The 23,676-nt window shown below is 32.9% G+C and overlaps 1 protein-coding gene across 3 annotated transcripts in view; it reads right to left on the bottom strand.

The window, feature by feature from the left end:
* Positions 1-451: 451 nt before the first annotated feature.
* The window catches only part of ACVR2A (activin A receptor type 2A), a 141,668-nt gene continuing 118,443 nt past the window's right edge, over positions 452-23,676 (bottom strand). For 2 of the 3 annotated variants that reach the window (XM_074302119.1, XM_074302121.1), the window contains exons 6-11: positions 22,424-22,567; positions 16,777-16,922; positions 14,966-15,080; positions 12,638-12,776; positions 2,337-2,467; positions 452-1,705 (exon numbers count right to left, since the gene is read on the bottom strand). In XM_074302119.1, the coding sequence (XP_074158220.1) occupies positions 1,511-1,705; positions 2,337-2,467; positions 12,638-12,776; positions 14,966-15,080; positions 16,777-16,922; positions 22,424-22,567 (870 nt within the window). In that variant the 3' untranslated portion in view covers positions 452-1,510. Of the gene's footprint in view, positions 1,706-2,336; positions 2,468-11,180; positions 11,459-12,637; positions 12,777-14,965; positions 15,081-16,776; positions 16,923-22,423; positions 22,568-23,676 lie in introns of those variants that run through there. The other variant, XM_074302120.1, reaches the window with a different exon arrangement.

Below are 23,676 nucleotides of genomic sequence, written 5' to 3'. Positions count from 1 at the left end.
TTATTAACAATCCTGGTTTGGTTTTTTTGTTTGTTTGTTTTAGCTATAATTAGCCATGTATAATTACCTTAATTTTGGAATTATTTTTGAAAATAATTTGAATATTGTTTTATTTGTTTTGTTAGGCCATGCTACCTATCAACATTGGTTACCTATAAATTCATTGCATATTTGAACTTCTAAGCTTGTTATCCCTGATTTTTTTTTTTAGCAGTAATATCTGAAATCTGTGTCTAAAATGTATAACTTATTCTAGGTAATCTTTTACATCACAGACATCATATATTACTCTGACAAGATGGCACCAAGCAAAAGTGTACCTAGTTTTAAGTCTCAAAGCAGAGAGTGAGGAATTCTGGGTAATGAAGCTTCCTGAGGTGATCCTTGAAACAGTGATACAGAATACACTGCATACTGTTAGATGAAAGAAAATACACTAAGACTGTACATACATAAATAGGAAAGTCTATTTTTAAAAAATTAATAAGAAAACTAAGAGCTTTCCAGTGTCACAGCTCACTTAAAAAACACTTTAAAAAAATCATGCTTTACATTTTCAAATATTCCTCAGACACAGCAAACCTAAATAGTATTTAAGTAAAATAAGTATATGTATTATTTTGGGAACTGGAGGTAAGAGAAGCTTTAAACTAAAAACAAGAAGAAAGAGATGGGAGGTTGGGAAATGATATTAAGATTTTCATTTCAAAAAACAGCACTTTTTTAAAAAACATGAGCTAGCACAAGAAAAGGCTTTACAACACTGCTTTAGGAATGGCCACTTCCTGTTGGCACAAAGCATAGCTTACCCTTTTGTTTTATTTAAATAACACAGTGAATTTGTAATACATCTTTACAAAACATGGATTGATTTATTATTCAAATTTTGTTAGTGTTTTCAATCATAATTTAGCAACCGTGGAACTGAGGTATACCTTGTTGAGGGAGGTTAAAGTAATGCTTGGAAGCCTCTTTACTGTATCCCACTTTGATGACTGTTTATGTACACAGAACAGCAGCACACTAAACATTCACAAGCTGTGTCATATTGGCATTACAATAGTCATTGATATAAACACAACAGCAAATGCAATAAAAACAAGTTACCCTTTTTAAAATCTGAAATGAAAAGTTTTTGATTTAAAAAAAATAGCAGTAGTTCATTTAAGGAATTAGTGTCTTCTGACAGACATTAAGAAATTTTATGTCAGTTTTTAAATGCTTGATTAGACAGGTCCATATGATCCATGGAGGGCCACATTCTTCATTTACATCTGAAAAGTTTCTTGATTGAGTTTGCCTCTTCTCTTGGTCATATGTCCTTCAAGTCTATGTAGGGAATGCAGTAGTTCTTTTGGATCCACATTTTAAAAGAGGGACTCCTTACCACCATTCCCAAAAGACTCACCACTGTTTCACACAGAAAACATTTTAAACTGTAAGCAGTCTCATTAGCTTAGCAGCTCTAGTTCTGAGTCCTGTTTCTCAGTGTGAACAACCAATGTAATTATCATAGACTGGATTCTTTGGGAGGAAAGTCAACATTTGTCACCATAGTGACCACAGTCACAATGTCTTCTGTTGTGATAATATTTGTTAGTCTTTGCATTTGAATTATCCTTTCTCCTACACAGCCAGCTGATAACCTGGCTTCTGCATCATGATCCCAACATTCTTCTATTGTTTCACAGAGCATTGCCATTCCCTAAAAAAGAAAAAAAAAAAAATTCGGTATAACATCATTCTTCTAATTTCAAAATAATCCAAGATTTAATTTGTCAATATACTTTACAGAATCTGTACCACAGAAGTGCCACACTAAATATTTGCTCTATCTATGGAACCAAATGATCAGGAACATTTTATTTAGTTGCCAAAGCTGACCTGTGAAATATGTCAAGAGCAAACATCCAGATCTAGAGTTTGAGAACAAGGCTTTTATGATCCTGTACCTCAGCAAGACACAAAATAAAAACCAGAGATGGCTGACCATTAAACCTTTTACATTTTAGGGTTAAAAACTCATTTAAGTCTCTCTGCAAGGGAACTTTAAAGACTGCTTGCTATATAGTCCCTACCTTCCAAGTACAGTACTGAACAAAAAAATCATTCAACAAAGAAACTCACTTTTTTCTATCTTAAAGAGACAAGATCAGAATATCATGGTAATAAGCTATTACAGTTTCTCCAGGCCCATTCCAGCCACTTGGTTGCCAGTACTCCATTACTGATGATACAGTATCAAAATAACTTTTTCTTAAAAATGTTCACAAATAAAAATCTTGAGAAAATGGATTTTATTGAAATTTTAAGTCAATTTCACTTCAGAAACTTACAGCATGTTTCTGCCAACACTCCCTTAAAATAGGTCTCTTTTTTTTATGCACAACAACTTCCTGCATATCTTCAAGGGATGGATGCTGGCCAATTTCCTCTTCAAATGGCAACATGTACTCATCCACGGGACCTGCAATTTTTAAAACAAGGTTATTTTAAGTCATGCTGACTTCTATTAAAAAAAAAAAAAAAGATACAAACTTTTAACACATTCTGTATCATCCTTTTAACTGTTACAAGGAACTCCTTCAGTGACAGGAGATAATTACATGAGAAGTGGGCAAACAAGTAGATCTCTCACAAGGAAACTAGCATTAAACAGAATGAAATGTCAGTTATATACATTAGGCATCTATTATGTATATTGGTGCTGGGAGAGAGAGAGAAAATTTTAAGTTAAGACATTGTCTTAACTTAGGAGATACAACATAATTAGCTTAGACTTAAAAGATATGTAACTTCATCAATCCATCATCGGGCCCCTATTTTAAACACTTCTAGCTAGGTAGGATGACCATTGTTTTTGTCCCATTGGCAGAATCTTTGTAGAATCCATGATCCTCTCAACCCCATGATGAGGTATTGAGCTAAGATTTTAACAGGGGATGATAACTAAATTATAATGTGTATTATGTAACTAAATGCTTTTGAGCATTGCAAAGAAAATGCTATATGAGTTATAGATGGAGGAGTTAAAATAAAAATCTAAGAAGGCATCATAAAGAGAAAAGCATTTTAATTATACTTTAAAGTAATATGTCAACTCAGGGTCTGTGAATTTGTGTTTTTTGTTTGTTTGTTTGTTTTTAATAACTTTGACAAATACATTTCAGAATAAATGGTTTCTTTTGTTATCCTGTGTGCTTCATTTAAGATATTTAAAATATTCTAAGAAGGGGGTCAGACTTGCTGGAAAAAGTTCATGATAAAAAAAATTAAGTCATGTAAAAGAGAATACAAAAAGAAAAGGAATTTCAAGGCATAAGGAGCAGCATTAGCAAAAGCAAAAAGATAACTGAGGGAAGCTAGAAATATAGGATGATTATGATGGGCCTTGAAAACTAGCTAAAGATTATAAACTTAATTGAAAATTTATGAAGAACTCAAAACTTTTTAGTTTGTTTTTTGAGTAAATGGTTAACATTATTACATCTCTGCATATTAAAGATGTATGTAATACTGAGTTGTTTAGAGTTTGAAGAGAGTGGAGATGAAAAGACCTCTCAGGAGATTATTGTAGTGGTCCAGATGGATGACAGGTACTAGGGTGGTAGCATTGTGAACAGAGAAGAAATGTTACAGTTTTGTTACAGATGAAAAATAAAACCAAAGACAAGCCAATGTTTCAAAATAAGGAAAACTAAGAAAATAGTGATACCACTGACACATAATTTAGAAGAGCAAATTTATTTAGGAAGAAAAATAACAAACTTAGTTTTTAGACATGCCAGTGGTACATTCGGGTGGGGAAATGTCCTTTATATAGGTTAGGATGTTGGCCTGGAACTCGGGACAAAGTCAGGATTAAACATATAGGTTTGGAAATCACTCTAGTTATAATTTTTATGGCATAAATTTTGCCATCCACTCACATTCTCTTAAGACTTGAGCTCATGTCCTATTCATTTTTATTTATCAGAAATTACTTTACTTTTGTACGTTATTGACACAAAGATAATTAGTTAAGGGTAATAATACCTCAGCTGGACCCCCATTTACACCAAGATATCAATAGAGAGTTTTCTGGCATGAAAGTATTTGGACTAAAATTAGCTTGACCCTCTTCAACATTAATCAGGCTTTACAACTCTACATCTTAGCCTTCACACAAAACCCTACAAGAATCTATATTTAAAAAAAAAAAAAAAGTAACATTCAAAAATCACCTAAATTATATCTTTCAAGTGCTTGTTTAAAAACAAAAAAACCTATTTTTGGACACTATTTTTAATCAATAGTAAACATTCAATAACAAGCCCTCAAGTATTCTAAAACAAAAAGCATTAGGATTAAAATCGTACAACATGACAAGGAGTAATCTTAGTAACAAAATGTACACATAATTTGGACATGCATCTCATCTAGAAGTTTAAACAAATATCTACAAGACTGATATAATCACAGAATCTTATTTGATAAAAGGAATCTAAAAAGATATCTAGCTCTGAGTGAGTTTTAATCATACCAATATGACCTTGGGAAAGCTCTGTCTAGCCCTTAGTTTATCTATAATGTTACTTCTAGCTTCTAAAGCCCATAGAATCACTTCACTGCTGAGTTTGTTTTCCTAATCTAAAAGGGGATATTTACCCTACTCTACAGTGCATAGAAATGAAAGCTATTGCTTCCAATTTACTAATGGAAGACTTCCACAGTATCACCGGTAGCCATCCAACTGCTACTTAAACTTGACCACATTCAGTCATAGGAAACTTAATACATGACAGGACAATCTACTTTGCTGTATGACATTCCTATTATGGAGTTTTTCCCTTATAATTATTTGAAATTTGCTTCCCCATACATTCCAACTATTCATCCTATTTCTGTTCTCTAAAGCTATACAGAATAAGTTTACTCCTTCATAACAGACCTTTAAATGTGTAAAGATTACTATTGTATCTCTTATCATAATCTTCCTTATTCCAGGAAAACATTCCCAGATTCCTCAATTCTTCCTCAAAAGATATGTCCCCTTCAACCTTTTCCAGAATCTTTGCCATTTTGGTCACATTCCTCTCTGAAAGCTATTTTGTCAATATTCTTTTCATTAAAAAGTAGTAACTGGAACTGACCATATCTTATATATATATATATATATATATATATATATATATATATATATATATATATATATACACACACACAGAATTAAGTAAAAATCATTTATTAAAGGTTTACTTATGTGCAACGTGCAATTTTGTGCAAAACCCTGGTTAAGCTCTGAGGACACATGTAGAAAAGCAGGCTAGTGCTTGTTTTCAAACAATTCGCATTCTAATGGGGTAGACAACAACTTAGAAAGCTTATATGATCTAGATAAAGCAGCAAAAGAAACAATAATAATAATTTTATCAAATGTCACTTCTACAAATAATCACTCATTTCTATGTGAACCATTTTGGCAGTGCCAAAGACTTTGATGAGGAAAGTTTTTCATCTGAGTTTTCAGTTCCTGTGGTTTTTGCACAGGCAAAGAGATAGCACAGGACCAGAATGACTCTCAAGGGCTAGCTGGAACCATGACCACTAGTCTGGAGAAACTATTATTCTTGGGGTTTATCCGCCAGACAGTATGGCATTTGGACAAATATTAAATTATTGGCCAAATTATATAGAGCACTATTATTCTCAAGGTTCTTTGATTTAGGATGCTGAGTTATTTTCATCTGGGTTTAAGGGGGGGATGGTAGCTAAAATGGTAGCAGTTGTTTGACTTGCCTAGTATATACTTCCTTGTGTCTGCAACTCCTTGGGCTTGCCTAATAACTAGTAAAGATTAGTGGGATTGAAGGGTCCTTGCTCTACAGTAGTTACTTTACTTCCCTGGCTGTGGGGTCTAGGCTGTAGGACAAGTAGACTAAGGTTGGTTTTAGGGCTTCTCTGATCAATCACAGTAGTTGATTGGTCATCAGCTGGTATTGAAGGTGTTAAAACAAGTGAGCCTTTTCTCCACAATGATTGCTCCCCCTCAATGATAGCTATGGAGCCTCAGTCTGAAGTTGCTTAGTCTTAGTATCATATTTTTATTATTGTAGCTTAGAAATGCAATTTTATTTATTTGTTTGTTTGTTTTTGCTGAGGCAATTGGGGTTAAGTGACTTGCTCAAGGTCACACAGCTAGGAAGTGTTAAATGTCTGAGGTCAAATTTGAACTCAGCTCCTCTTAATTTCAGGGCTGGTGCTCTGCGCCATCTAGCTGCCCCAGAAATGCAATTTAAAAAAAAAAATTAATGAATTTCTTATAGGATATTTAAAAATCAAGCTGTTAACCCACATATTAAGCTAAGTTTATATATGGTTGGGAAATGAAGCCTGTACTTTGTTTGCATAGCTGTTTTCCCATATATCTATATTATATGTAGATAATATAGCATATATTCTGAGAAATGGAGCAATAGAGATAATTATATCCAGCACTTTCAACTGTATCCATAAACTTAACATTTCACAAGTTTGTGATCTATTAACAATGCAGACAGCCATCCATCGAGGCCTATCCAACCTATGTGACTCATAAATTCATGTCTTCTAGAAGTCTGTCACAGGATCTATTCCATGGCTTTCCTCATTCTCTCTTCACACTGGATAATGGTCATCTTTCAGTCTCATAACATGACTGGCCTACTTTCTCTGTAATACAATTCCATAATAACTTTATAGCTGTTCCTGGGAGTTCCTCATTGAATATATATTTCTCATCCATACTATGTACTTTTCCATTTCCCCTCTCTGTGGACTCACCTTTAGCTCTTTGAAGGTAGTGATTGTTATTACAAGTCTCCTTTCCATAATACAGGTAGAATGTTTTTATTTTTAAAAATAAGCCTTTGGAGTTATGGGAAGTCTGGGATCTGGAATAGGGCTGTTTCCTATCCTAAGCAGTCACTCAGCTAGCTAATGATAGAAATAAAAAAAGTTCCTGCTATCAAGGAACTCAGATTCAAATAAAGATAAGCTATACAGAAGATTCAGCCGCAAATCACAAGGAAAATTCTGTGGTCCTTAGGGTATAGCAGCAAATCATATGGTAATGCTTTTTCCTTAATATCATTTCCACTGACAAAATTATATTTTCTGATGCTGAACTGTTTAACGGTGCCATTGACTTGGATGACAAGAACCATTTTTATGCATCTTCAATAGATGTGGCCATGACACCAGCAGGAACAGTTGCTAGGCTTAATCTCTACCAGGCTGATAGCTAAGGGTATTCTTTTGGAAGCAATATCATTCCCAAGGCTCCTCCATGCAGGGTCCTGAGCTGTCTTTTTTCACCTGTTCAATTCTGGGTCCAGTTCCTTATCCATTTGAATTACCACAGATTCACACATTATTAGACAAACCTTTTAGTGATAACCATTCAGACACATGTTGAAATCTGGGGCAATTGAATTTCTTCAACTACTTGGTCTGTTCCTTGTAGATAAATGGGCCAAACATCTTTTGAATGATCCACCAGTCCTGAATTATCTTTGAGTTTAACAAAATCAATATGTCAGCTCTCTCCCATACCCCCCAAAAAACATCTGAGGGAGCTCATTCTTCACAGGAAATTCCTTCTCCATCTGGACTCTAAGCTAGATCAAGTACTTTCAATGAACATATATTCACCTCCTTGTTTTATGCCTCTCGTGATGTTCATTATTAGAAAATCTTTGGACAAGGTTATTTATATTGTTGCAATTTCCAAGGGATCATGAATGAAATCTTGCTGTAAAGCAGCCATAGAGTTAAATTTTTTTTCACAATCAACAAATATAGCTTGCACAATAGGATCTTACATCCTTTTGGTCAACTGTGAGATGGTAAAGATGCAGTTCATTACTGAACATAATGATGCAGAGGTTCACAGTATCATACAGGAGACATGAACAAAAAACATTCCAAAGAAAAAGAAGAACAAGAAAGCAAAATAGCTGTTTGATGAGGCTAAGGAAAGAAGGAAATGAAAGTTATACTCAACTGAATGCAGAATTCCAGAGAATAGCAAGGAGAAATAAAGTGCTTTTCTTAAATGAGTGCTGCAAAGAAAAAGAAAACAAACAAAACAACAAAATGGGAAAGAGATCTTTTTGAAAAAGAGATATAAAGAGAACATTGTATGCAGAAAAACTGGGCACAGTAAAAGACAAAAAAGGTAGAAACAAAAGAAATAGAAGAGAATAAGAAGTTATGTATATAAAATATACAGAACTGTATAAAAAGATCTTAACATCATCAATAATCATGATGGTGTAGTTACAGAATGAATTCATGTGGACCTAATGAAGCACTGCTAATAATTAGTAGAAGTTATAGAATTCCTACTTGAGTTATTTAAAATCCTAAAAGATATTAAAGTGCTACACTCAATATGTCAGCAAATTTGGAAATTCAACAGCAATCACTGGATTGGAAGAGATCAATTTATTATGTTTCAAGCCTAAAGAAGGGCAATGTTCAAATTACCAAACATCTGACACATCAGTAAGGTTATAAGATTCTACAAGCTAGGCTTCAGTAATTCAATTGAAATTACCAGAAGTGCAAGCCGGTTTTCAGAGAGGCAGAGGAACTAGAGACCAAGTTGTCAATATTTGTTGGATTATGGAGAAAGAAAGGAAGTTTCAGAAAAAAACATTTTATTTTTGCTTCATTAACTATACTAAAATCTAGATCACAACAAAACGTAGCAAGTCCTAAAAGAGATTAAAGTACCAGATCATCTTGCTGGTTTCCTGAGGAACCTGTATGCAGGTCAAGAAGCAAGAGTGAGAACTACAAAATGCAATAATTGACTAAGTTAAAAATCAAAAAAGGAGTACGCCAAAGCTGCATATTGCCACCTTAATATTTAACTTGTATGCAGAGTATATCATGCAAAATGCCAGGCTGGATGAATCAAAAACCAGGATTAAAATATACAGACAATACCACTGATGATAAAAAGGGAAGAATTAAGAAGCTTCTTGATGAAGAGTATAAAACCTGGCTTGAGGCTTAACATTTAAAAAACAAAACAAAATAAAGATCATGGCAAGTGGTCCCTTCACTTCCTACTATATAGAAGAAATGGAAGCACTGTCAAACTTTATATTTTTTGGTTCAAAGATCAATAGTCACTGAAATTAAGATGTAAGGAAAACTATGGTAAATCTGGGCAACACAGCAAAAGCAAAGATATCCCCCTGCCAACAAAGGTATGTTTTGTCAAAGTTAATGGTTTTTCCAGTAGTAATTTATGGTTGTAAAAATTGTACCCTAAAGATAGCTGAAAGATAGCTGAGAATTGCAGAACTGATGCTTTTGATTGTGCTACTGGAGAAGACTTCTTAGACTCTCTTTCATAAAAAGGAGATCAAACCAGTCAATACTTAAAGAAATGCATTCAGATTATTCAGGACAATACAGAAGATGAAGGTTAAACACTTTGGAAAAAAAATGAGAAGACAAGGTTCTTTGGAAAAGACCCTGATGTTAGAAAAGACTGAAGGCAAAAGAGTATGGCAGAGGATAGGATGGATAGTTAATGTCATGGAAGTAACAAAAATAAGTTCAGATACACTTCAAGAGATAGTAGAGGACATGAGGACCTGGTATGCTATGGTCCACAAGGTCACAAAAAGTCAGACAACTAAACAACTGAACAATTTATTCCTTACTAATTCCTCATCAAAATGGCCCTGATTGGATGTGTGGATGACTCTCCCAAAAATCGTTACAGAGATGGGAGAGAGTAGGCACATAGATTAGAAGCTATTCTCTCAATTATAAATAAAATCTGAGAATTTTTTTTTTTTTATAGTTTTGGTATTGTCCCCTCCTTTAGACAGCTTGTAAATTGGTCCCTCAATGCCCTCATACTTGTATCACCACCAGTATAGATCTCTTCTGTACATACATTCTGTACATCCATTTTAGTTGTTCTTCCTCATTGATTCTCTTTGATGCTATTCCTACTTCTTTTGTAATAATCAGAGACTGGCATTAGGGACCAAGTATGGTAGTTTCACTGTCCTTGACAGAGAGGTGGATTTATTATAATAGTTTTTTTAAATTTTTTTTTCCATTTTTCTTCTGTTTACTTCCCGGTTTCCATTTTTAGCCTTCAGTTCACTTGGAATTACTTTAATTAACAGTTGGACATTTTATCAAGTTGGCTTTTTTTTTTTTCTTTTACACTGGTTTTTATCTTCAATTGTTTGTTTATAATCACCTTCATGAGTTTTATAGATAATTTTATATTCTCATCCAGTGGCACCCTTGGAAACTATCTCTCTTCCTTTGGTAAATCAAATGTTTACAAAAGCATTTTCTAGACCTTTTGGGTTTTCTTATTCCAGTAATTCATTTAAAACAATCTAACTTCTGGATAAATTATTATAGTTGGTGTCAATGCTAATTTCTGTTGATCATTTCTAAGTTTTTTACTTTCAGTCACTTGTTTAAATAATTCAAAGTTAAAGCTTCCTAATTGCATGCCATATTTTGATTACTATCTTTATTCTTATTTACGTATACCTCCTTCTTTCCTGTCTAACAATCAGTGGTTGATTTAGGGTTCCATATTATATCTTTTTCCTATATGTTTAAATGTAATTATAATTTCTGGTATTATTTGGTGCTTGCCACATCCACTACTCATCAATTCTTTTCCATTGTTTATTACATTGAAGCATGAAACTTCACTATGACCTACAAATCTTTAATCTTCTATTTCTTTCACCTGATCATACATATCCATCCATTTATCATCATCCTCTCTTTTCCTACCTTTGTACTAAAGTTACAAAATATCAATGTGCATGTTAATTTGATTTAGTGGGTCTTATAAAATGTTATGTATAATTTCTCTACCACTTAGTACTCAGAAAACATATTGGCATATAACCTGTGATATATATCGAGCAATTATCTTGTAACTTTGGGATCCATAATAAAACTCATTTCAACTCCTGTCTTTGTTTTCTAGGGAGTACATAAGTACTCCTTGGAGTACTTTATAACTAAAGTAACTTTAGTTACTTTAATTAACTAAACTTTATACTTTAACTAAAACTTCTTTCTAATGCTTTCAATTACATAAAGAATGTCAAGGTTTTGATATGTTTCTCTTCCTCCAGAAATATATCACTTGTTGGTCAAGAGACAAGAATTTTGTATTTAAAATACTTAAAGAGTACAAATTAAAGTTTGTTGTTGGTACAAAATAACTAGTAATTTTTAGAACTTTGTTTCCTTTCTAACCATTCTGACACTGTCACTATAGAAGCAAAGTGGGAGCCATTTCCATTTCATTTTTTCTTTGTTTTACAGGCTATCATACCCCAAAAGAAGTTTAATCACCAGGTGGCCAACCTCCTAGAGATGTGTCTAACCTTCTGAAGATGTGCCTCTCTCCAAGATATTCTAAGCTGGTCTTAAAAAAAAAAAAATAAACAAAACATTAGTTCTGTTACCAAGACCATGTTTGAAATCTTTCTAGCATAGTACAATGTGCAAATATTTATGCTCTACTGGTATGGCCTTCAAGAACATAAAGCCACTTTTATTCCAAAAGGAAGCATCAGAGTAGTCCATTTAAGTTATATATTTAAAATGGCAGTGTCCAAAAAACAAAGAGAAAAACCACCCCAAACCATTAAAATCATTTTACAAAGTGTTTCAAATGGCAGGAAGAGTAAACTAAACAATAAACTTCTAGTATGGATCCTTTGACCAACACTAACATTTCTTTTGCTTGGTTATTAGATTTCAAGAGACTTTTATATAGGCATTTAATCTAAGGAAAAGGGTCATGTGACCTCTTCATCACATCCTCTTAAAATGTAGCTTAGGTACTGTCTTCTGCATAAAGCCTGAAACTACTGCATATTTAATTTTTTCCTCCTTCCATATTTTTCTCTCACACTTCCTCTCCCTCTCTCTTTCTCTCTCTCTCTCTGTCTCACTCCCTCTCCCTGTCTTTCTCTCTTTCTACCTCTCTTTCTCTCCCCCCTCCCACACATACATATATATGTGTGTGTGTATACACACACACACACACACACACACACACACACACACACACACACACACACACACACACACACACACACACACACACACACTCAATATCTGTCTGTATTTATGTTTATTATTCAGGTATGGTGGTGCATGCCTATAATCCCTGTTACTGAAGAAGGCTGAGATTGGTGGATCACTTCAGCTCAGGAGCTCTAAACTAGTGTGCTAAGTTTATTGGATATCCACAGGATGTCCATACTATGTTCAGCATCCATATGATGATTATGTCAAGTCCCCAGGAGCAAGAAGCCACCAAAATGCCTAAATAGGGATGGACCAGACCAGGTGACAAGAGGATCAAGTCCACTGAGTGGCCATATCCATCTTGGGCAAGATAGGGAAACTTGGGCTCCATAAAGCAAAAAAAAAAAAAAAAAAAAAAAAATTTATATTTTGTATACATATACAACATATATATATCCTTAAGAAACTTAAATTCTGAGGAAAGCAGCAATAAAGTGAATAATATTATATCTTAGTCCACATATTTTATACTGCCTTCTTTAAAGAGACAGACAAAACTTTTGCTTACCATCTGCAGCAGTGCAACGAGAGGCAAGTTCCCACAGGACTAATCCCATGGCATACATATCTATTCTCAAAAATGCATCCCTTTGAAAGTTTATAGCACCCTCTAAAACTTCTGGAGCCATATACCTTCGGGTACCAACCTGGAAAAGATATGGAAAACAAACAGCATTTGTTCATTAATGCTTTTGAATTTTCATTGGTAACACTTCATGATTGGTCAAGAACTCCTAAAATTATGTTAAGTCCCTATCATTGAATTTCTGATCATCTCAGTTTCCTAGAAAGGAAGTATAGGATAAGTTGAAAGAATGTTGGTTTGAAGCTAAGATTTAAATCTCAGCTCAAATATTTAATGTTCTATGCAACTATGGGCTAGCACCTTACCTTTTACCTCAGTTTTCTCAACTGCAAAATGGGGATAACAATATATACATACACTAAGTTATACTGACAAAGTTTAACTCCTTCCCTTCACTGAAGAGTGATAAGGGCCTAATAGGAAAGGAATGTTGATTATACTGCAGAAGAAGCTGATTGGGAATTGGTTTTGATGAGCTATTGTGGGTTTTGTTTTATGTTTTTAATATTTCAAAACATTTCTTAAAAGAAAAAGCTCACTGGCAGGAAAGAAATAATATATTTGGAAATGAATGTAATACCAAAAAATGAAGGGCATTAATAAAAGCAAAACAATAATGCCTTATGTTGTTGTTGTTTTTTTCCATAGTGAAGTACTTTATAAGCCATAAATTATTATATGAATGCAAACTATTGGTGTTTTCCTTATCCTGATATTGGACAGAGCAAAGCTTACTACCCAATATGGAATTGAGAGAAACTAAATGTCTTAATTTAAGCATTACTGTAACAAATTCTTCATTGGTAAATTTTTGAAAGAAATACGATTATTTCCCAAAGCATAAAAGTAGCTGCAATATACAAATCATGCATTTACTAGTATGAACGAGCTGAATAAAATGAAATATTTTTAGATATCTAATTCACCATCCAAAAGATCCATTAAACCAAAGCCCAAATTATAAAACTTATCATTCTAATTTTACTTAGTAGAGGAAGAAGGTAAAGGGAAGGGAGTAGAGGTCAACAATGGAGCTATTCTATGATTTAATTAGGCATAGTCATTCTTTTAGAAAAAATTTCAAGATGAATATTTTCCTTCTGTTCTTCCTACCTGCTTCCTTTTCTTCTCTAATGAGAAGCAAGAAAAGCAAAACAAATATGCATAGGCAAGCAAAACAAATATATCAAAATTGCTTTCCAAAATGGCTAAACCAATTAACAACTTTACCAATAATGAATTAACATATTAGTTTTCCTACAACCAGTTCATCAAGCATGTCATTCCCCCTACCTCAATTTTTACAAAATGAAATGTGAAATAAAGCATCAGAGATGTTTTAATTTTCATTTCCTTAATTGTTAGTGATTTAAAGCATTTTTGCATAATCCTATTGAGCATTTAGATTCTTTCTCTGAAAACTGCTTGTTCATAACTTCTGATCATTTATCAATTGGGGAATGAATAATCTATTCTTATAAATTTTCTACCTTTCATCAATGAAGCTTTTATCAGGGAAACTTGTGGCAGCATTTAGTTTCCCTGCCCCGCTCCCATTTACTGCTTTCCCCCCCCAATTTTATTTGCTTTGGTTTTGTTTGTGTAAAAAACTTTTTTATATAATCAGAATTATCCATTTTACCTTCTCTGACCTTCTCCATCTCCTGTTTGGTTATGAATTCTCCCCTCCCTCTTCATTGATTTGACAGATTAATTTCTCCCTGGATCTAGATTGTTTATGACATCACTCCTAATGTCTAAGTATATCTTGATGCAGCTTATCTTGATATATAGTGTGATAGTTACTAGTTACTGCCAAACTGCTTTTCAGTTTCCCCAATAATATCTGTTTGCTTTTTGAACATTATATATAAAATTTGTTCTACTAATCAATCTCTCTGTGTCTTAACTAGTATTAATATAGAACCTGGCATATAGCAGGCACTTAATAAATGTTTGTTTGTTGATTGATTAACCAGAACCAAATATTTTGGGTGATTGCTTAAACAAATGAAGGGCTGTAACAACTATATTTTTAAAAAGCTATGGCTTGAAAAGCTTACTGCATGATTTTTAAAGTAGATCCATCTTATTCTAAAGACTAATAAAAATAACTATGTAAGGTCACTGGAAAAAAAAAAGATACAAGTTTACAAGTTCCCAAGGCATCTTATTAAAAAAAAAAAAAAAAAAAAAAGAGGCATCCAATTTATGTAATTACTGTAAAATATATTTTGTCATTTTTCTCACCTGTCCATGGGTATCACCAGCAGACTTCCCTGCCTCAAATTTTAATGCCAAACCAAAATCAGCAATACAAGCTGTAAGATTGTTTTTCAACAACACATTTTTGCTTTTGATGTCCCTTTAAAATAAAAGATAAGCAAGTTACTTGAAATTAGTTAAAACAAGTTACCTGACCATGAAAATAATAGGAGTATTAAATATAAAATTAGAAAATACCAAAATTTGTAGAGATGAAATAAAGCTTAATTTGATAATAAGTAACAAGTTAATTGTAAATTCCTATTCTTAAACCGAACAGTTAAATGAAAGCCTTCCTTAAAGGCTTTTGTAATAAGAATCAAAGTGTCTAAAAACAAAAACACTTGTACTGTCTGTATTATCTATGCTATTCTCACTCCCCATCCCCTAGAGCTCCTGGATTAGAATAAGTGTATTCCTCCATTATTATATTCAAGGTTCATGTTTAAATAAATATTCATGTAAACAACCAAAAATTACCACTGGGAGAGAAAAATTGGAAATAGTTACAGCAAATTCATTTTGGATTTCTATAATCTTTCAAGATATTACCCCACTATGGTTACTCTTGTCTTCCTCTTCCCTAAGAGTTTAATTCCAAGTTCTAGTTTCTTGTGATTTTTTTATTTTACTCACAAACTAAGTTAAGTTTATCAACTCAGGTATTCTGCAAAGCTCTAATAGATTCACTGGCAACCAGATTCACTTGTAGCTCCCTATCTCTAATATCTATTCTGAGTCTAAAAGGAGAGGGCTGAACTAAATGACCTCTAAATTCTTTTCTGTTTTCAACTCAGTGTACCTATAATCCCTTAGTCACATGCATCTATGTAAGTACACTAGGAGGATAAGGATAAAGTCACATATATTTGCAAAAGATAGATTGAAATATATAGAGAGAAGAAATAGAAAAACTAGAGAGAAACATAAAACAAACATGGTTTCAGGTGATATACCCTAGAGATTTACTCCTTGAATAGCTTAAAGGAGTTAAGAGGAGCTATGATCATGGAATATCAAGTGGGACAGCAAAACATTAAGACAACATCTATGGAAGCCTATGACAGAATTATAGATACAAAACTGCAAGGTATCTCAGAGATAATCTAGTTCAACCCTTCCATTTTAAAGATCAACAAATTAAAGCCCAGAAAAGCCAAATGACTTCCCCAAGATCACACAGGTTTTAAGCATCAATGGCAAGATCTGAACTCAGGCTTTTCCAAATACTTTTGACTTAGCACAACTGTAAATAAAATAAACTGAACATCAGATTTGAAGACAAGTTAACTGTTTAACATGTAACAGGAATAGTTCTTAGGTCAAAGTATTCTTTCTTTTCTAAAAAAGTAATTTATTAAAGATACACTATTTGTTTACTCTGTTCTGTTCTTGATTCTTGGCTGGAGAAATGTTTATACTATCAGGAAATTAATATGAAGTACTTACAATCTCCTTTCTTAAATGAATTTCATTCTCAATTTATATTTTTAATCTAAAATACCAATTCCTACCTTCTTTTTCTTTGACAAAGCAAATACACATTAATTTATCTGATTTCTGTAAGAATGATTAAGAAAGTGAAATTCATTAACAATGCTAATGTATAGTTACTCAAAATACTTACTACAAGATACAAAATGTGAGAACCAACCTAAAAAGCAAATATAAAACAAATGCCTCCTGGCATTGATAATGCCAATTGCAAAATTGGAAAAGGTATATTTGATCTAAAGGTGAAGTTTAAAAATATTACAAGGCTCTAAACTACTTAAAAATAACATAGCCTTATCTACCTGTGTGATATAGCAGGTTTGTGGCCATCTTTTAAACCAGGTATATCCTCATGTAAATATGCCAATCCTCTGGCCATAGTTTCAGCAATATGGCACAATTCATTCCAAGAGACCACATTAGCCTTGAGAAAATCAGTTAGTGAACCCTTAAAGAGGAAAAAAAAATAAAAATATAAGAGATACATAAATATGGATATGAATTTATGATCTCAATTATGTGGATAATCCCTCTCCCCAACCCCATTTCCAGGCTTCTCATCTTGCAAGATTTTGTGATACCAGTGCAAAAGTCAGGTTATTCCTATCTGTTATCTCTCCTTCTTACTTTTCTATTACAAAATGAAAACATTCTCCAATTTTTTCCTTGAGAAGTAGAAAAAGGGGAACACCTTGTAAGTAATTTCAACAAACAATATCTAGAAAGTTATCCTTTTAGCATGGTTTGAAACATCTCAAATTTCTACCTACCTTCTTCCATCATTTGGCCTAAACCTGGGGATACAAGGATTCCTAAATTTTGTATACGAGGACATCCAGTCTAGTTCTACTTTGATGCCTCACTATAGTATGGAGGTATCACAGAACCCATGTCAGCAGAGTGCCTAACCAAACTGGAAAGGTTTTAAATACTGATCTGGGGACACCATGTCTATTATTTGAATATCAAACTAATAAAGTTAGGAAAGCCTTGTTACTAGAAGGACAGTCACCAAGTGATTAATATTTTCAGCCACAACTCAGAAAGACAGTCATATAAGACATCAAAGAGGTACGATCTGCCCCAGTGAAAGGACAAGCTACACCTGACATCATATAAGAACGCTACCAATTTCTTCTAAGAATGGGTATAAACAAAATAGTTATAATATATTTTTGAGTAGATGATTACAGAATAATAAAAATTCTTACTATTACTTGCAATGATAAGGTATACCTAAAATGTTAAGGCAAAGGAACCAAAAATATAAAATCAAGAATGGTGAAAAGAATGTTGCATACACAGTGAAAGGTCCAGGTTTATAAACCCAGATATGCCATTAATTACTTATATAATAACCAGGACCTCAGTTTCCTCATCTGTAAAAAAAAGGGAGCTAACTAGATAATCTTGAATGCCTCTAGTGGTTTTGATATGTTATGTTGTAATAATATTGAAGAACTTTTTTAAAAATATATTTTCTGGAGAGAATTATACAATTCTTGAATGAAAAGAACAAGCCCATTTATAGAGTAGGAAACAATATCACAGAATATAACAGTTCACCACTGGAGAGTGAACAATTTTGCTAATGTAATTTTTCTTAGTTATCTCAGAAGCTTTATGAGTAGAATAGATAATATCTTCCCTATTATACATGTAGTAAAGCTGAGAAGAAATACCATCAGTTATGGTATTTGTAATGATTGAGTCAAAAGTTTTTTTTTTTTTTTCCCCAATAAACAGACTGTGTTCTCCTTGAGGCAAAGATTGCTTCTGTTTCTCTTTGCTTCCCCAGCACTTAGGTTAGGAAAATGAGCAAAAAACAAAAAAAATTTCTGACCATTGAAAGTTATCATGATGACAAGGAGGATCAAAGCATACACGCAGAAGGTAATAGCAAAGTTAAAGCTCCTACATCCAAAGCCTCCAAGAAAAATAAGACTTAGACTTCCAGAGCATGGAAGACCATGGAAAATCAAGACAGCTAGAGGAAAAATTAGGGAAAAACTTGAGAGAGGTGCAAAAGGAAATACAAAAAAACTAATGAGGAGAAGAATGCCTTAAAAAGCAAAATTAGTTAACTTTCCTGCTTATGAGGAAAATAATTTCCAATGAGGTATTTCACAGTTTTTTCTATATTTTTATTTTTTTTGGTTTTGCTTTATGGTATCTTCATTTCTCACAAAGTCATTAGCTTCCATTTGCTCAATTTTATTTTTTAAGGAATGATTTTCCTCATAAGCTTTTCCTAGTTAACTATTTTCAAAAAAACTGTCAAGGAAAACTGATCTGATATTCTAGAACCAAAAAGTAAAATAGAAATGGAAAGAATTCCCCCATTCACCTTCTGAAAGTGGTGAGTAAATACAATATAATATCTCCCAGGAATATTATATTTAAATTCACAGATCAAGGAGAAAATATTGCAAGCATCCAGAAAGAAACAATTCAAGTATAGTGGAACCATAGTCAAAATAACACAAGATTTAGCAGCTTCTACATTTAAGGACCGGAGGGCTTGCAATATATTATGAAGAGCAATGGAAATTGCAACCAAGAATCACCTATCCAGCAAAACTGAGTATAATTCTTCAGAGGAAAAGATGATTATTCAATGAAACAGAGGATTTTCAGGTGTGAGTTTCAAATATAGGACTCTGGAGAAGCATAAGGAAGTAATCAGGAAAGTGATATCATAAGGGACTTAATAAGGTTTATCTGTTTACATTCCTACATGGGAAGATAATACTTGTCACTCATTAGAATGTCCTCATTATGAGGCAGCTAGGTGGCGCAATGGATAGAGCACCAGCCCTGAAGTCAGGAGGAAGTGAGTTCAAATTTGATCTCAGATACTTTAATACTTCCTAGCTGTGTGACCCTGGGCAAGTCACTTAACCTCAAATGCCTCAGGGGGAAAAAAGTTCTCATTATTATGGCAGTTAGAAGGGGCATATATACACACACACAACAGAGGGCACTGGTGTGAGTTGAATATGAATGGATAATATCTTTTTTTTTAAAAAAATTATGAAATTAGTGGTTGAAAGAGAAAAATACTTGGGAAAAGGGAAAGAGAAAAGTGGAATGACACAAATTATCTGCCATAAAAAAAAAAAAGGCAAGAAAAAGCTTTTATAATGGGAAGAAAGAAGGGTAAGAGAGGGTGACTGAATGAACCTTACTTTCATTAGAACTGACTCAGATAGGAAATGACATACACAGTCAATAGGGGTATAGAGAAAGCTAAGTTACTCTGCAGGAAAATAGAAAGGGAATTACATATGGGAAGGGTCAAGAGTGATAAAAGATAGGGCATACTGGGGGAAGGAGTGATCAGTAGCAAAACACTTTTGAGGAGGGACAGGGCAAAAGAAAATAAATGGGAGGAATACAATTAGCAATAGGGATTGTAAAAAAAAATTTCATTATGAAATATTACTTCTCTGGAATATGTTCTCTGGAAAATGATGAGCAGGATGTACTCTGGAAAAAAAAATGTACTCGGAAAGTCCTCCATGAATAAAGTGAAATATACTTTATACAAAGTAATAGCAATGTTCTGGGATGACCAGTTGTAAAATGACTTTATTGTTCTCAGTAGTACAATCATCCACACCTACACTTTGAAGGACTTATGATAAAAAATCTTATCCATATCTAGAGAAGGAACTGCATTCTCTATTACTCTCTCCATTTTTAACTTAATTTTTCTTGAGGGTTTTTATTTTCATTAGGATGGCAGATGTACATTTTCTTTTCTTTTACTACTTGACTTTTATGGAAATCTATTATATAATTTCACATGTGTTTTCTTAATTGTTGGTGGGAATAAGAGAGAATCTAGAACTCAAAAATCTTAAAAACAAATGTAAAAAAACTTTTGAATGCAAATGGGGATAATATTGAATAATGTTTTTGAAAAAAAATTTTAAAAAGAAAAATTAGAATTGGATAAAGGAAAACTAAAAATCAAATGAATGAAAAAAATAGAAGAGATTGTGAAGCATCTTATCAGAAAAATTGATCTAAAGAATAGATCAAGAAAAAACAAGTTAAGAATATTCAGACTATTTAAAAATATTGGAAGCATCAAGAAACATTTGATTATGGAGCTACAATAAGGATAACACAACTTACTAGGTATTGCATTTCAGGACCATTGGTCTTGGAATACTATATTTTGTAAAGCAAAGGAGTTGGAGTTATGAACAAATGTAATTTACCCAGCAAAATTTAGTATTATACTTAATGGAAAAAAAGGACATTTAATGAACTGAAAGACTTTCAGATACTTGTGATAAAAGCAATATAGCAAAAAGGAAAACTCAACATATAACATCTAGGAGAAATATAAACATTAAGTACCAATTTTAAGGGGCTCATGATCAAATTGTTTACTTCTTATAAAAGAAAATATCAGTTTTTTTTATGACTGTCATTTTTACCTGGATAGTTTGAAAGGTTTGGATTGAACTGCATATGATTGCATATAATGAGGACATTCTACAACAGACAGACAGACAGACAGATAGACTACACACACATACAACTGTAAAGGGAAAGAAATAAAGGAGCAAAAATATCTCATACAGAAAAACAGATACAAAACTGGAGGGAGGTGAGGTAGTGCTGAAATCCTTCTTTCATATGGAACAGGTCAAAAAGGGAGCAACATATATCTAGAAGGACATAAAAACTTTAGAAATTTAGAAAGAAGAAGGCAAGAAGATAGGGTTGGGGAGGAGAGAAAAAGGAAGACAAGATAGGGGGTAGAAGTAAAGTAAAGGAGTCAGGAGGGATAGGAGTAGTGTGAGAAGGATAGTGAGGAAAATAGGAAGGAGGAAAAAAAAACAAGTAATTATAGTTTAGAATGTGAAATTAGATGAATTTACCCATAAAATGGACATGGAGAGTAGATTAAGAATTGGAATATAACAATATGTTGCTTTCAGCAAATTCTATGAAAATGTAAGACACACAAACAGAAAATACAGAACAGGAGTAGAACTTATTATGTAAAAAAAGGGATAGTAATCATGACTTCTGATAAAGTTAAAATAGATGTAATCAAAGGAGAGAAATAGGGAAAATATACTATGTGTCATCCATATTAATCAATATTGTTTTAGACTACTTAAATTACTAGACAGTATTAGGTTAGAATGTTGCTGTGGTATATGAAATGAGCTGGTGGATTTAGAAAAATATGGAAAGATTTGGATTTATAAATAGGAAGATGCTATCCACTATTACAGAAACAGAGGACAAGTACAAATAAGAATAGTATAGTCTTATATATGTGTATATGAATATATATACATATATATATATATATATTTACACACACACTCGTATATGCATTTGTATTGTGTACATATTTGTGTAAATCTATCAATCTACATAAATAAAATATATCAGCCTTAATTGTAGCCTTCTAGGGGATGGGAGAGAGGAAATAAGAAGGAAGGAAGGAAGAATAAAGCAAAAAGTACATAGCAGATAATAAAAGAAAATGTTCAAGCAAAGAAAAGATGGACAGCTTTGAACACCAAGAATAGTATTTATTATTTAGGCATTTTTGAAATTGTAAACTTATTGCTTTATATTTTGAATATTCTTTTATGTTCTACTGTACATACAGCAACTGCCTTTTTTTCCTTATTTAATAAAATTCATTAAAATTTAATTATGTAAAATATTAGAATATTAGCTTTTTTCAAATGAATTTTAGGAAATCATCTGCCATACTTCCATTTTGAGAATGTCTACATGTGAAGAACAGAAATAGTGGTTTTATAGCTCCTAAACACTGTCTAATGCCTGAGCTCCAAAGAAATTTTTACAGTCTATTTCACAGAAGTAGTACAGTCTAAAAATGTATTTACAGGAAGTGGGTAGTATTTCTCCTTGTGGATGTAAAAGTGAATCAGTGGAAATACTTACTTTTTCATGAAATGCAGTGATTAGCCAGAGATCAACATCAACACTGGTGCCTCGTTTTTCTGCACCAATAAACTGCAATATGTTTTCATGTTTCATTCCAGGAAGACTATATACTTCATATTCATTTTGCCATGACTGTTTGTCCTGAAAGAGAAAAAAATATTTGATACAAAAGGTAGGGATGTGTATGTTTGCTAAGCTAAATGATTCTGGGACAAGTTCCAAAATAAATTGAGCTAGCATTGAAAAAGTTTCTCTTTCAAAAAGATGACCAAAACCCTGACAATGGTAGGATTATTGTACTTTGAGTACCTGTAAAATGCTATAATTACTATAATTAAGATGCAGAGTTTATAAGTGATCAGAAATATTTAATTGTTACAATTATGCATTGGTAAAAAGCTTTATATGTTTGATACTCAAAAGGGGAATAAATTGTAGTTCCTTCATGACAGGAATGTTTCATCTCTGTCCTTGTATTCCCAGTCCTTAATATAGTAACTGACACCTAGCAGAAGTTTAATATGGGTTTTCTGATTTGAAGTTAAAACAAGATATTATCAGTAATTTCTGATGCGTGTGTGTTACGTGTTAAGACACTCTAGAAATGAACATTATGATATATTCCTATCAATCCAGACCCAAGAAAAATTTGGGATTTCAGTACCTATTTCTACATAATTTTAGAAGGTCTATTTGTTACTTACTAGCATGAGGGCTGGAACTTAACCATTCCTGATTTAGAATAATCTTTCTTAAAGAACAGAAATTCAAAGTGTCCCAAAGGTCTTAGTATTTTAATTTTTAACAACTTAGCTTTAAAATGTTAAATACTAAGGCTTTGGGATACTCTGATTTAAAACAGATAATGAACAAAAAATATATCCATCCCAAATTATGGCTAGCAACATAATTGGCAAACTTGACATCCACTACCTTTACTGAACCTGACAAAGTCATAATGCCATTCCAAATTCTTTCCCTGTTCTTGAGAATTAGTGTTCATTCTCTCCTATACCCAAGACAGCATCACCAAGCACAATGATCTATCAGCGTATGCCCTAGTCAATGATGTAACTGAGTAAATCACACAGTAGGCACTCAAAAATTTATTTCTGAATTGACTATTTATGATCATCAATTTTTGAATGAAATAACAAAGAGAAGATTCTAGTGGTGATAAGTCATGAGTTTCAGCATAATGCATCAAGTCTAGGAGCAATTTTTATTAGAGGCTGTGGGAGAGTGTTATA

The sequence above is a fragment of the Sminthopsis crassicaudata genome, chromosome 3, assembly GCF_048593235.1.
Source record: "Sminthopsis crassicaudata isolate SCR6 chromosome 3, ASM4859323v1, whole genome shotgun sequence".
In the NCBI taxonomy this organism is placed as follows: domain Eukaryota; kingdom Metazoa; phylum Chordata; class Mammalia; order Dasyuromorphia; family Dasyuridae; genus Sminthopsis; species Sminthopsis crassicaudata.
The sequence above is the reverse complement of the archived record's forward strand: the minus strand, read 5'-3'. Positions and strand labels throughout refer to the sequence as shown.